Source organism: Penaeus monodon, chromosome 5 (assembly GCF_015228065.2).
Source record: "Penaeus monodon isolate SGIC_2016 chromosome 5, NSTDA_Pmon_1, whole genome shotgun sequence".
NCBI lineage: Eukaryota > Metazoa > Arthropoda > Malacostraca > Decapoda > Penaeidae > Penaeus > Penaeus monodon.
In genome coordinates this window covers 51918810-51932000 of record NC_051390.1, presented here as the reverse complement: position 1 = coordinate 51932000, position 13191 = coordinate 51918810, and the positions used below count along the sequence as shown (strand labels likewise).

The 13191-nt window shown below is 50.2% G+C and overlaps 1 protein-coding gene across 3 annotated transcripts in view; it reads left to right on the top strand.

Moving 5' to 3' along the window:
• The window catches only part of LOC119573284 (heterogeneous nuclear ribonucleoprotein K-like), a 101834-nt gene that overhangs the window by 17178 nt on the left and 71465 nt on the right, over positions 1-13191 (top strand). The window contains exon 2 of one of the 3 annotated variants that reach the window (XM_037920444.1): positions 6712-6779. The exons of 1 other annotated variant lie outside the window; for it this stretch is intronic. In XM_037920444.1, the coding sequence (XP_037776372.1) occupies positions 6712-6779 (68 nt within the window). Of the gene's footprint in view, positions 1-6711; positions 6780-10705; positions 11499-13191 lie in introns of those variants that run through there. One more of the 3 variants, XM_037920443.1, reaches the window with a different exon arrangement.

Genomic DNA, 13191 nt, shown 5'->3' with positions numbered 1-13191 from the left:
GCCAGGGGGGGGGTGGGGGGGGGGGGGAAGGGGTTGGGGGTTTTTTTTTTGGGGGGGGTTTTTTGGGTTGGCGTTTTTTTGCTTTGTTTTGTTTATTCCTCTTTTTGTGCCTGTCTGTCTGTGTCTGCATGTTTGTGTGTGTGGGAGAGGTATGGAAAGAGTAGGAGAGAAGTTATAAATAGAGTGAGAAAATGAGCGAGAGAGGACTCATCATCTGCCGAGGCGTTGAAGGGAAGGTCACAGGGGAGGAGATGGGTGGGGGGAGGGTAGAAGGGCAGGGTTATGTAGGGAAGCGGATAACAAGCACAAGTGCCTATAATTAGCACGCACCTGCGCGGGTGTGAACATCTGCTACACGGGAGTATCTCTCTTTCTCTCTCCTTCCCTCCCTCCCTCCCTCACCCTCTCACCCTCTATCTCCCTCACCTTCCCTCCCCCCTCCCCATTAGGCATTAGGCGGGGGATGGGGGGAGAGAACCTACCACCCACACACTCAAACACGAATCACCCACACCAAAATGTTTGTCCAGTGCTGTTTTAGCGAGTCGTTTTCGGCCTTCCACCCTCCCCCCTCCTCCTCCTCCTCCTCCTCCTCCTCCTCCTCCTCCTCCTCCTCCATCTCCCTTCCCACTCCCTTCTCGTTCCCCCTTTTTTCTCCTCTCCCTCCTTCCCCCTTTTATCTTTTCTTTTCTCCCCTTATTCTCTCCTCCCATCTTATTCTCCCTTTTTCTTATTCTCTTATTCTCCCGCTATTTTCCTTACCGTCCCCCCCCCTTCTGTCCCCTTTGCCCCTCTCTACAACCCACTCTACTTTATCCCCTCTTTTCCCTCTTCTCTCATTCCTTCATTCTCGTACTCTCACCCTCCCTCCTTTACTCTCCTCTCTCTCTTCTCTCCTGAAGGGTTAAAGGGAAATGAAGACAAGGGGGAGGGGGAGAGATTCATAACATTATGTAACAACCTTCTCATTGTACGAAAACGTTTTTTTTTTTTACAAATGATCCTGCACCATCAATATCATCCTCATTATTAATACCATCTTTGCAATGGAGATTTTGTATTTATCCATTCTTGACTGGCTTATCCAATAGTTCATAGAATTTTACGGTAAGTTTTGTGGGCGGTAATTCCATATCTCGGGAACCAGTTGATTAGAGTTCGGCTGCGATCAGGATCCGCGTACGGGTCTTAGAGGATATTAAGGGATTTTCATATGGGCAAACACTCATAGAAAATGAGTCTGATGGAAAATGTTGTGGTTGACTGTTATATTTTAAAGCCGCCTTTCTCTCTCTCTCTCTCTCTCTCTCTCTCTCTCTCTCTCTCTCTCTCTCTCTCTCTCTCTCTCTCTCTCGCTCTCTCTCTCTCTGTATAATATGCGACGATTATTCAACGTAGTGAAGGCGGTACTCAAAACACCCGACTCCGACCCTTGGTTTCTTGTGTATCCGACTCCGATCCCTAGGTATAATAATAATAATAATAAAATGGATTTCATAAAAAAATACAGGATACCTTTTAGCCCCATGTCCTTAAAAGGTTTGAGTCAAATGATTAATCTATGCAATTGTGGCCTTTTTATTGTATATTCTCGAAAAAAAATATAGCTCTATAAATACATATAGGACTATGACAAAATTAAAATGATATAATTTCTCATTCTCTCGGGTGGAAATAAGGTGCAATATGTTTAAAAAGGGGATTTTTTTCGATTTACGTAGAGGTCGGAGCCACAGCCCTGGTGCGAAGAGGTTAATAAATATGTATTTCGGTCCCAGAGCCCTCTTACAAATCGGCAGCATGTGGGAGCCGTTTGGGAATACTCGTGCTGACACTTCCTCATGCTCAAACGAGGGGGCGAGACAGCGATTTGAAGGAGAGGCGAGTTGATGTCTATGTCCGTCCGTGTGTGTGGGGGGGGGAGGGGGGGAGGCCGTATGTATTGTATCTCGTGGTATCTGAGCTGGACTCCTTATCCAACTCAGGTACTGATAAGAAACAAAGAGACGGCAATGTGATGTTATTTTTTTTTTATAGATTCGTGGATTTTGGTATTATTATTATTATTATTATTTTGTTTTGGTACTAATTGCAGTAGTAGGTCATAGTAGCAGCGTTAGTAGTAGTAGTGGTGGTAGTAATGGTAGAGGTAGTCGTAATAGTAGTAGTAGTAGAGGTAATAGTAGTAGTTGTAGTAGTAATAATGGTTATGGTAGTAGTAGTTGTGATACTAGTAGTAATAGTAGTAGTAGTAAAAGTAATAGTAGTAATAGATATTTCCTGCTACTGACTCGATCGTCTTCTGTTGCTTGAGGGCCCATAGTGTGCAACTAGAATTAGATTATACTTTCTTCTTAAATTAATGCTGCACCTGTTGCTGTGTCTCTTTGTTAATGAAATCGCCCACTTAGGGCTCTTGCGAAATTAATATCTACGCAATCCAAGGTGTCTCAAGTGTCAGCGCGTGCGTGTGTGTGTTTGAACGTATCTATGTGCGCGTGGCTTTGTCCTTCCCTTCGAGGTGCTTGATGGCTTGCGATTGGCGAGTGCGAAGAAGCATAAGAAAAAGACATCGATGATGAACCAAGATTACGACAGGAATGTCAAGGTTGACGAAAAACGCGATGACATGATACAGGCCAAAGGGCGCTGGAGGGGGGGGGGAGAGGACTCGGAGATGCAATGCAGAACTTCTGGTTTGACTTGGCTGCCCCTCCTCCTCGCCTCTCTCTCTCTCTCTCTCTCTCTCTCTCTCTCTCTCTCTCTCTCTCTCTCTCTCTCTCTCTCTCTCTCTCTCTCTCTCTCTCTCTCTCTCTCCTCTCTCTCTCTCTCTCCCTCTCCTTTCTCCCTCCCCCTCCCTCCCTCTCTCCCTCCCTATCCCCCTCCCCCTCTCTCCCTTCCTTTCCTTTTTCATCCCTCCCACCTTCCTTCCTCCTCATTTCTCCCTCTCCTCCCCTCCCTCCCTTCCTCCCTCCTCCCCCCTTCCTCCTCTCCCTCCTTCCTTCCTCCCCTCTACCATATAATTGCCGCTAAAACCCAAACCCCCAAAATCTCGTAATTAATTGCCTCAGTAAGTGTAGTTTTCCGTATCCCTCCTCCCCCTTCTCCCTCTCTCTCTCCTCCTCCTCCTCCTCCTCCTCCTCCTCCTCCTCCTCCTCCTCCTCCTCCTCCTCCTCTCACCCTTCTTGCTTTTTCTCTTTTCTTCTCTCTCTCACTCTCCTTCCTTCTCGTCAATCTTGCTTCCCCTTCGTTGTTCTTCCCCTTTTCACCTTTTCCTTCCTTCTCTCTTCTTCCCCTTTTTCTCTTTTTTTTCCCCCCCCCCCTTCCTTCTTATCTCGTCTTCCCATATTCAGCTTTCCGTCTCCTTCACTCTTCTTTCCCTTCCCTCTCCTTTCTTCTCCCCTTTCCCTCTCCTTCTTTCTTCTCCCCATTCTCTCCTTTGTTTTTCCCTTTGCCTCTATTTCTCTCTTCTATCCTTCTCCATCTCTCCACCTTTCCCCTCCCCCTGTCCCAGCCCCTCCCGCCCCTCCCTCAGGTGCGGGGGTCCCTGACGGCACACCTGTTGCCCGGATAGAGGAGGGGGGAGTAAGGAGGAGGGGGAAGGATGGAGGAGGGGGAGGGATGGAGGAGGGGGGATGGAGGAGAGTGGAAGGGGAGGGGGAGGGATGGAGGAGGGGGGGAGGGATGGAGGAGGTGGGAGGGAGGGGGAGGGATGGAGGGAGTAAGGAGGAGGGGGAGTGAGGGGGAGGGGGAGGGATGAGGGGGGAGTGAGGGGGAGGAAGAGGGAGAGGATGGAGGAAGAAAACAAGAGAAGAGGAGCAAGAGAAGTAAGATAAGGTAGAGAAGGCAGAAGAGGAAAGGTGGAGATGGCGGCGGCAGTTGTGGCGGTGGGAAGGAGTGAAACGCTTCCTCCTCCTCCTCCTCCTCCTTCTCCTCCTCCTCCTCCTCCTCCTCCTCTCGGAATCTCTGTGGGTTAGCACTAGTGTTCGGGGCGGCCGTGATTTTATATCTTGGACATTTTATTTCTTTTTAGCCTTCTTCTTTTTCTTCTTCTTTCTCATTCTCCTGGTTCTCTTCATCCGTCTCTTCTTCTTCTTCTTCTTCTTCTTCTTCTTCTTCTTCTTCTTCTTCTTCTTCTTCTTCTTCTTCTTCTTCCTCTTCCTCTTCTTCCTGTTACTACTACTACTACTACTACTACTAATAATAATAATAATAATAATAATAATATTACTACTACATCTACTGTAACTATTACTATTACTATTACTATTTCTACTACTGCTGCTGCTTCTAATACTAATACTAATAATAATACGCATCCCAGTCCACCCTCCTCCTCCTCCAGTTCCCTCCCTCTCTCCCTCTGCTATGACACTTTCGCATATTCTTAAAAAGAACAAAAAAATCGTTCACAAATATAGGGTGACTTGCACAACGAAGATAATATTGAGAGAGCGAGAGAGCTAGCGAACGAGAGAGAGCGAGCGAGCTAGCGAGCGAGAGAGAGCGAGGGCGAGAGCGAGAGCGAGAGCGAGAGCGAGAGCGAGAGCGAGAGAGAGAGACCGAGAGAGAGTGAGAGAGAGAAAGAGAAAGGGGGGGGGAGGACAAGGGATGCAGGATTCTGTCGAAGGAGCCGGTGCTTTGTGTGCTTTCGGCATCCCTGGCACAGTGCCATCGTGCACGCGAGCGGGCGGGGGAGTCACGGCTTCATCAGCGGCGATCGCTGGCACGCCTCGGTTTCCTCTCGGGCTCTCTTGGGACATTGTTTCCGTCGATGCTGCTATTACTATTACTGCTGCTGCTGCTAACCACCACCACTACCATTACCTTTACAATTATTGTCATTGTTATCATTATTATTCTTGTTATTACTACTATTACTACTGCTACTACTATTATTATTACTATTATTATTATTAATTATTATTATTAGTTATTGATTATTATGATTATTACTGTTATTATTATTACTAATATTATTACTATTATTATTATTACTACTACTGACATTATTATTACTTTTACTATTATTATTACTATTACTACTACTACTACTTCTATTACTACTGTTATTGTTATTGCTACTACTACTACTATTACTACTATTATTTCTACTAAAACTACTACCCACACTACGGCTACAGCTGCAAATCTTAGTGTGAATGCTGCTGCGATTGCTGCTAATACGTTTACCATCATTGCCGCTACCACGTCCACTGTCACCAAAGTAATGCTGTTCATGTTATGTGTAGATTGGTTAGGTTAATGTTATTACTATTTTTTTTCTCTAATAATGGTCTCACTTCGCCCTTGTTGCTTCCCCTTCTATGAGAGAGAGAGAGAGAGAGAGAGAGAGAGAGAGAGAGAGAGAGAGAGAGAGAGAGAGAGAGAGAGAGAGAGAGAGAGAGAGAGAGAGAGAGAGGGGGGGGGGTGGGGGTGGGGGGTGGCTTGAGTGTGTGGACCTGATGACCGAGTTCCCCTCCGCCCCGGATCGAAGGAAAAAGGGGGCGGATGGCGGAAAATCATTCTTATTATTATGTTTTTATTACTAGCTATTCTTGTTGTTATTTTATCATTATGCTACCGATTGTGAAGTTGATGAAGAATGTTTATAAAAAAATTGTTAATGTTGATGGTGGTAATGAAAAAAAGGAGTAACTTTCAAGTGTATGTTTGTCTGTCCACCGTTTTCTCTCTCTCCTCCTCTTCCACCTCCTCCTCCTCCTCCTCTTCTTCCACCTCCTCCTCCTGCTCTTCTTCCACCTCCTCCTCCTGCTCTTCTTCCACCACCACCTCTTCCTCCTCCTCTTCCACCTCCTCCTCTTCCACCTCCTCCTCTTCCACCTCCTCATCCTCCTCTTCCACCTCCTCCTCCTCCTCTTCCACCTCTCCTCCCCTCTTCCACCTCCTCCTCCTCCTCCTCCTCCTCCTCCTCCATACGCCGCATGTTACGTTGCATCCAAAGAGTGCGACCTTCTGCCAAAAATTTTATGGGGGTTTAGAAATAATTCCGACAGATATGAATATAAGATCTGATTTGAGGGAGATTTATTTTTCTTTTTTTTCCTATTTCGCCGTCTTCGTCTTCGTCCTCTTCTTCTTCTTCTTCTTCTTCTTTTACTTCTACTTCTTCCTCTTCTTCTTCTTCGTTTTCTTCAGTTGTTATTACTACTTTTGTTATATCTGATATCTCGGTTGTAATTTAGATTAGTATATTTTCACCCATTTACGCTGATTCCCAGTCCCCCCCCCTGTTACGTCGTAGGCCTAATGACCCTTGTCTTTTATTAAAGTCACGGGGCCTTAAAATCACCGTCAAATCAGAGGCCATTATGCCATTAAACACTCCTATTGGTTAATGTGGTTAGTGACGTCATTGCCTCGGTGTGCCGTGATTGGCTGGCTTCAGAACGAGGATTACGGGTGGAAAGGAAATCGTTTTAGTTTTCTGTTTTATTATTGTGCGAATCTGGTTTTACTGTATGTCTTTCTGTATATTTTTTAGGTATTTATACTGATTTGATGATGATTACATAAGAATTTGATTATGGTGTTTTAATTATATTAGATAGGTAATGGTTGCACCGTCATATATTTGTCGTTTTTTTCAGTTTGATTGAAGATAATAACGATGATTCAGTGATGATAAAGTTAAAACAGCCATGATTTAATTGATTACATTATATATAATTGTTTTCTGTTTCTTTGCAGGTACGTACACAAACTTCAGTCGATCGTGCGTTTGTTTGTTTGCCGTTTGTTATGGATTACAGGTAGAGGTAAGGGAGGTGTTCTCTTTGTCGTTGTTATTTTGATTTTTTTTTCTTTCCTGTTACGGTCTCCGATTTACGTTTTCTTTTATGGTCGATGGTCAAGGTTCATTTTATATATTATGTTGATGTAGTTTTGTCTCCCGATGTGTGATCGCGTCTTTCGAGTCTCCCCGTATCTGTTGTTACTGTGTACTTTTGTCCCCTCTTACTTCCCCCCCCCCTTTTTGCATGTTGCATAGTCATTCATTCCTCCCATTTTCTCCTTTTCCCTCCCTTTCGTTCCTCTCACTCTTTCTCCTCCTCCTTCTCTCCCTCCCCCTCCTCTCTCTCTCTCCTCTCCTCTCTCTCCCCTCCCCCCTCCCCCTTATCTATCTGTCTATCTATCTGTCTGTCTCTCTCCCGCTCTCTCTTCCTCTCTGTTTTCTCTATTACTCTCGGTTTTCTCTCTACCTCCCCCTGTCCGCCCTTCATAATCGTTTACCCTTTCACCCCATCTGTCTCGGCCTCCATCGAAAACGTGTGAGGCGGTTGTATACTGTTTACCTGGTTTGTTTACATTGCGTGCGTGTACCTGGCCGCGCCGGCTGTTGCTGCTCTTCATCAGCTTTGCCGGTACTGGTTCCCTGCGCCCACATCACACACGTACCACTCCCGCCCACTCCCGCCCTCGCCCCTTCCTGCCTCCCTCCCTCTTTCGCCCTTCCCTCCCTTCTTCCATCGCTCCCTCCCTCCCTTCCTCGCTCTCTCCCTCCCTTCCTCGCTCTCCCCCTCGCCCATCCCTCCCCCCTCTCTCCATCCGGTCTGTGAGGAACGAGCGTTTGGGGTAGGTACTCTCCATGTGTTCGTTCTCTCCTCACGCCTTCCCCGCTCCCCCCTCTCTCCTCTCTCCAAGTTGCGAAGGGGAGAGGGGGGAGGGAAAGAAGGGATGGGGGAGGTGACGGGAGCTTACAGAAGGTATTGTGCTGGGGAACGTTGTGCCGTGTGACGTCATAGTTGTTTATAAACATTACCACGTGGTGACAGGAGCAGCAGGAAGAGGAAGCCTATGTACTCTGGGCGAACTGGTTTTTCTCTTTCTTCTCTTTATTTCCTGTTGGTCATCCCCCCCAGCCCCCCCCCCCTCTCTCTCTCTCTCTTCTCTCTCTCCTCTCTCTCTCTCTCTCTCTCTCTCTCTCTCTCTCTCTCTCTCCTCTCTCTCTCTCTCTCTCTCTCTCTCTCTAACACACACACACACACACACACACACACACACACACACACACACACACACACACACACACACACACACACACACACACATGTGTTTATATATATATATATATATATATATATATATATGTGTGTGTGTGTGTGTGTGTGTGTGTGTGTGTGTGTGTGTGTGTGTGTGTGTGTGTGTGTGTGTGTGTGTGTGTGTTTGTTGGTGTGGGTGTGTGTTTCCTCCTCTTTCGCGTGCGTCTCCCTTCCAGCCCTCATTTCCTCTATCTCACTCCATTCCTCTCTTCCTCCATTTTCATTTATCCTGTCTCACTGCGGTTCTCGCCCCCTTTTTAATTTTCCCATCCCGCTCCGCCTTTCTTTCCCTCTCTTTCTGTCATGTATCGGTGTGTGTTGCAGATTGCCTAGAGCGTCTGAAAGGCCCGTGATGGCTGTGTTATTGCAATGACTCAGGCCATTGAGCGTGTCAAGAGGCTCGGCTGACGTGCGGCTATCAGCTGTCCCGCCTCAGCTGACGGCGACCCAGCCAGCGAACTCGAACAGACGAGCGAAGGGACGAATTAATTCATGTGCACACTTCGAGAAAGGAATGGACACGCACGTACATGCACGCACGAACATGCACGCAGACACACACACACACACACACACACACACACACACACACACACACACACACACACACACACACACACACACACACACACACACACATACACACATACACACACATTTAGAGCCCCCTCCCTTAAATGCCTTATGGGGAGCGGTGATACCTAAATGTTTTAATGTTTGTCGACGCCCGTTTGGCCTTACCGGCTCACCTGCCACGCCCGTCACGGACTGAGGGGCGCCCTTTGCGGCATAGCGCTTCTCGCCCTTCCTTACACATATGTATATTTGTATTTAAGTATTTACGTGACTTTTAGGTGCGTGTTTGTATGCACACATTTTTCAAATTGACTTCTATTTATATCAGCCCTTCCCCCTTCCCGCGTCGTCCCCCACGCGCCTTTATTCACCCCCCTCCCCCCCGGCGGCCTGCGTGCCAGCGTGCACAGCGCCATTCCGCAAGCTCGGGATGCCTCAATGGCGGCGCCTGAAAGCACTCGCTACGGTCACGGGTAAGGGTGGTTGGGAGGAGGTGGTGGGCGGCGACTGGGAAGCGTGTCTCGTGCTTGCTTTCAGTGCCAAGATGGTGGGAGATTGATGGGGTCGCGGGCATGGCATCGGTTGATATAATTGGATGGGTGATTGGGTTGCTTGGGGAGGGGGGGGGGGCGTCAGGCGCAGGGAGAGAGGGGGAGGTGGCACGACTCCGGGATGCAGGAGGGAGGGCGAGGGGTAACCAAGAGGAAGGGAGAGAGAGAGAGAGAGAGAGAGAGAGAGAGAGAGAGAGAGAGAGAGAGAGAGAGAGAGAGAGAGAGAGAGAGAGAGAGAGAGAGATGATGGGATGGGCAGCGGTGCAGATGGCATCGGCTCGGAGATAGTTATAGATGGAGGCTAATGGCATTGTGCCAACCAAAGGCCTCTGGTGGTTATGAGAAGTAGGAGGGAGGGAGGGAGGGCAGGAAGGGGCAGGGGCACGGGATGGAGGTACGGGGGAAGGCCGTATTAATGATCTAACCTACCTGTGGATGCCTCAGTGGCAGCGGGCGCGCGCTCAGGTAGGCGTGGGTCAGGGAAGTTGCAAAGGGAGAGGGGAAGAGCGCCTCACTAGGCAGAAAGGGGACACAGGACGGTAAATGGGGCAGAGGACAGTCGTTCAAGAGGGCATAGGGTAGATGGAAGCGGAAAATGCATGCCGCTTTCGAGCTTGTCGGCGAGAAAGCACGGGACGGGAGGGAGGGGAAGGGGAGGGGAAGGGGCACGCTAGGGCGCGGGTATGGGAGGGTACAAGAGGGTGGAGTGCAAGGGGCGCTTGATCAGTTACTCGACCACCTTCGCTGCTCTCGCTAGTCCTCTCCCTCACCTCTTTCACTCACTCGCTTCTCTCGTCCATTCACTCCCTTAGCCTCCCATCCACGAACCTCTCCCTCCCGCCCACTTGCCCACCCGCCCAACCACCCAGCTCGGCCGCACACGACCGTCGTGGGCCGCCGTAGCCTCATCGCCTGCGGCCGGAGTACCGCACGCCCTGGGAAACCACAACGGGGGTTTATATTGAAGCGAGAGGGCCGCGACGGCCCTCGCAGCGCCTTCAGGGCAGTGCCACGGCCCGCGCCCTCGACGCGCTGGCCCATTTGATGCGACCGCACCCAATCCGCTCACAGACCGTACTACAGCGGGCGTCGCCACGAAGCTCAGGAGGACGCGGTCGCAGCGATTGCCGCCGCATACCTTCCGCTCCGAGCGCTGGGACGTGCTAGGAGCCAGAGGCACCGAGAACCTCCGTTTTTTTCGCTTGAAGCCGGAGTGCCACGAACGCCGCCAGAGCCTGAGTACGACAGGATACCCTGCTGACAGGGCCACCTCTGAGAGTGCATTCCCGCAGTGCCAACGAGTGCCATGGGAGTTCAGTGACGAGGAGGCTCAGAGTGCGAGTGAGCCCTACAGTGCTAGTGCCCGCAACGCCTGCGGGTGGAGTGCTCGTCGCAGTGCCAAGCGGTCGGACACCTAGATAACCCGAAGAGCGAGTCAGGGTTGGTGCGAATTTGTAGCTGTTGTTTCTGTGCTGTTGTTGTCGTTGTCGCCGCCAGCCCCCTGTTGTCGTTGCGCGAGTGCGGGCGGGCATGAGTGAGCAGGTGGCCACGGGGGAGGGCGGTGGGAGGGCCTGGGGCGTCAACGCGGTTGCTTTGCACGGCGCCTGCACGCCCGCCCATTACGCCCACCACCCGCTGTACGCTGAGACCGCCCACATGAACACTGGCGGTGTAACCTGCAACGCCATGTCCACGCAGGGCCCAACCGTGACCTACAGCGTGCCGCCGCCGCCCTTGTGCCCGCACGCGCCCCCGCCCGACGCGTACCACACCTGCGCTCTCTGCGCCGCACGAGACCACCCGCCGCCCACCCTCCACCATCACGGCACGCCCGTTCCTCCCGCGAGCGCGGAGGAGGCGCGGACGCTCGCCCTGCAGCTGCGGGCGGCGGCTATTCTGAACAAAAGCGAGCTGGCTGTTCCCGTGGCCACCTTCCACCTCTCAGTGCCACCTCCGCCCACGCCCACGCTAGCTCTCCCGCCGCCCGCTTTCCCCTACCCCCCGCCCACACCTACTAGCACGTCTTACGAGGACGCCGTGGGCGTGCACGCCGCGTGCGAGAGCGCCCCCTTCAGTGTCCACGGCGGCGGCCCCGGCTCGCCCTCCTGCCCTTTCCACCCGCCGCCCACGCCCACCCCAACGCTCGCGCTCGCGACCGCCTCCAGCACCAGCCCCCTCCCCGCCCCAGCCTCCCCCTGCCCCTCCATCTCCTCCACCTGTGCCTCCACCATGGCGCTCGCCTCCGCCACGGCCTCCACCACCAACTCCATCCCCGACGGCGTCCTTGACTCGCCGTCTTCCTCCTCAGGTCAGTCTTGTCTTGTGGCCCCCCCCCCCGGACGGTCAAGGCATCCTCCGCCCCTCCCTTCCTCCCCCGCCCCCTCTCCTCTCTTATATTGCAGCAGCGCTTTGTGGAAGAGGAAGAGGAAGAGGCCGATGTTAATTGGCCTGCAAGAGGGAGGGGAAAGTGGTCGTCGTCATTTTTTCTTTTTCTTTTTGGGTTATGCGTTTAGCCTTTTCTTCATTTTCTCTTTTATAAAAAATATTTGTTCATCTCTTTTCACATAGGATTTTTTTTTTTTTTTTTTTTTTTTTTGTATGTGTGTAGTTCGATGTGATAGACGGGAAAACGACCCCCTCCCCCTCCTTCTTTCACCCCCCCCCCCTCCGGCCCTCCTCCCTGCCCATGAAATCATAACAGGATTCGCCCGCAAAGTAACGCTATTGTCATTGTTACATATAACTTAAGCGATCACTGTCATTTTCGTTACCGTGTTCCCTTGTCATGTGTTAATCTACCCATGACTCCGCCCATTGACCCGCCCCCTTTTGCCCTTCCCCTCTGATTCTTTTCTTTTCTTCTCTTTCCTGTTATTCGATGGGCGTGTGCACGCGTGTACGATTTTGTGTATGTGTGTGCTTGCGTATGTGTATGTTTGTACATGTGTATGCACATGCTTATGTACCTGTTTGTCTACCTGTCTGCATTATATGTCGCTGTGGCAAAGTCTATGGCTATATGCGTATACGAGTGCCCATGTATGTGTGTGTATGCACGTATAAGTGTGTGTAAGCGAGTGAGTGAGAGGGTCGCACACGCCCGCCACTATGTATAGATAATTAGTTTTCAGGTGAGTGCAGCAGCGTGTGGAGAGGCAGGAAAGCCAGGCTGAGTTTCCGTGCCGGCGCCACGGTAGGTCATTGCTGCTGTGAGGCTGTGTGCTCGTGTGTCTCTGTTCAGCCCACCCCCCTCCACCCACTCTTTGCTGTGTGGGGGTGTGGGATCGTTTTTTGCTTTCCACCCTGTTTTTGGTGTGTGGTGTTGACCCACGTAGCCTCAACCTCGTTATTTCATAGAGTTGAGGGCGTTTACACCCTCCCCTCCCCCCTCCTTTTTTGGATGCTGTGTTCCCGAGGATTGCTGTGGCTGTGAACGCACCATTCCTGCGTCTTGGTGTTGTGACATCCACGTCTCCTTTGAAACTATTGTTTTGTTGTGGTTTGACTTCAATAATAATGCACATTACTATAAACTATGGGACGTGTTGGTGTTTGTTATTATTTTTATTTTCATTTTCTGCGTTCTGGTACCTCTGAAGAAATGTCTTTGATTTGTTTAATTTCCCGTTTTCGTGGCATTTCTTTGTTTCTCTTTGTATCAGAAAGACCTGTTTGTACTATATAAGGTTTGTTGGTGTTTTAATGATTATTATTTTCGATTTGTTTTACGAAATAGTTCGTGTGATGCATTGTTTACTCCTTTGTGTTTATATAATACTCACTGTTTGTTATGGGACACACGTAAGTTTTTTTTTTAGATACTTATGGCATGGGTGATTTCCTCGTGCCAGTGCCTCCTCATTGACGTCTTTTCTCTGGCAGTGTCCCCCTGACGGGTTTTTGCTTGGGCGTCTTCTCTCTGACAGTGCCTCGCCATAGTTATCTCTCTCTCTCTCTTTCTTCTTCTTCTTCTTCTTCTTCTTCTTCTTCTTCTTCTTCTT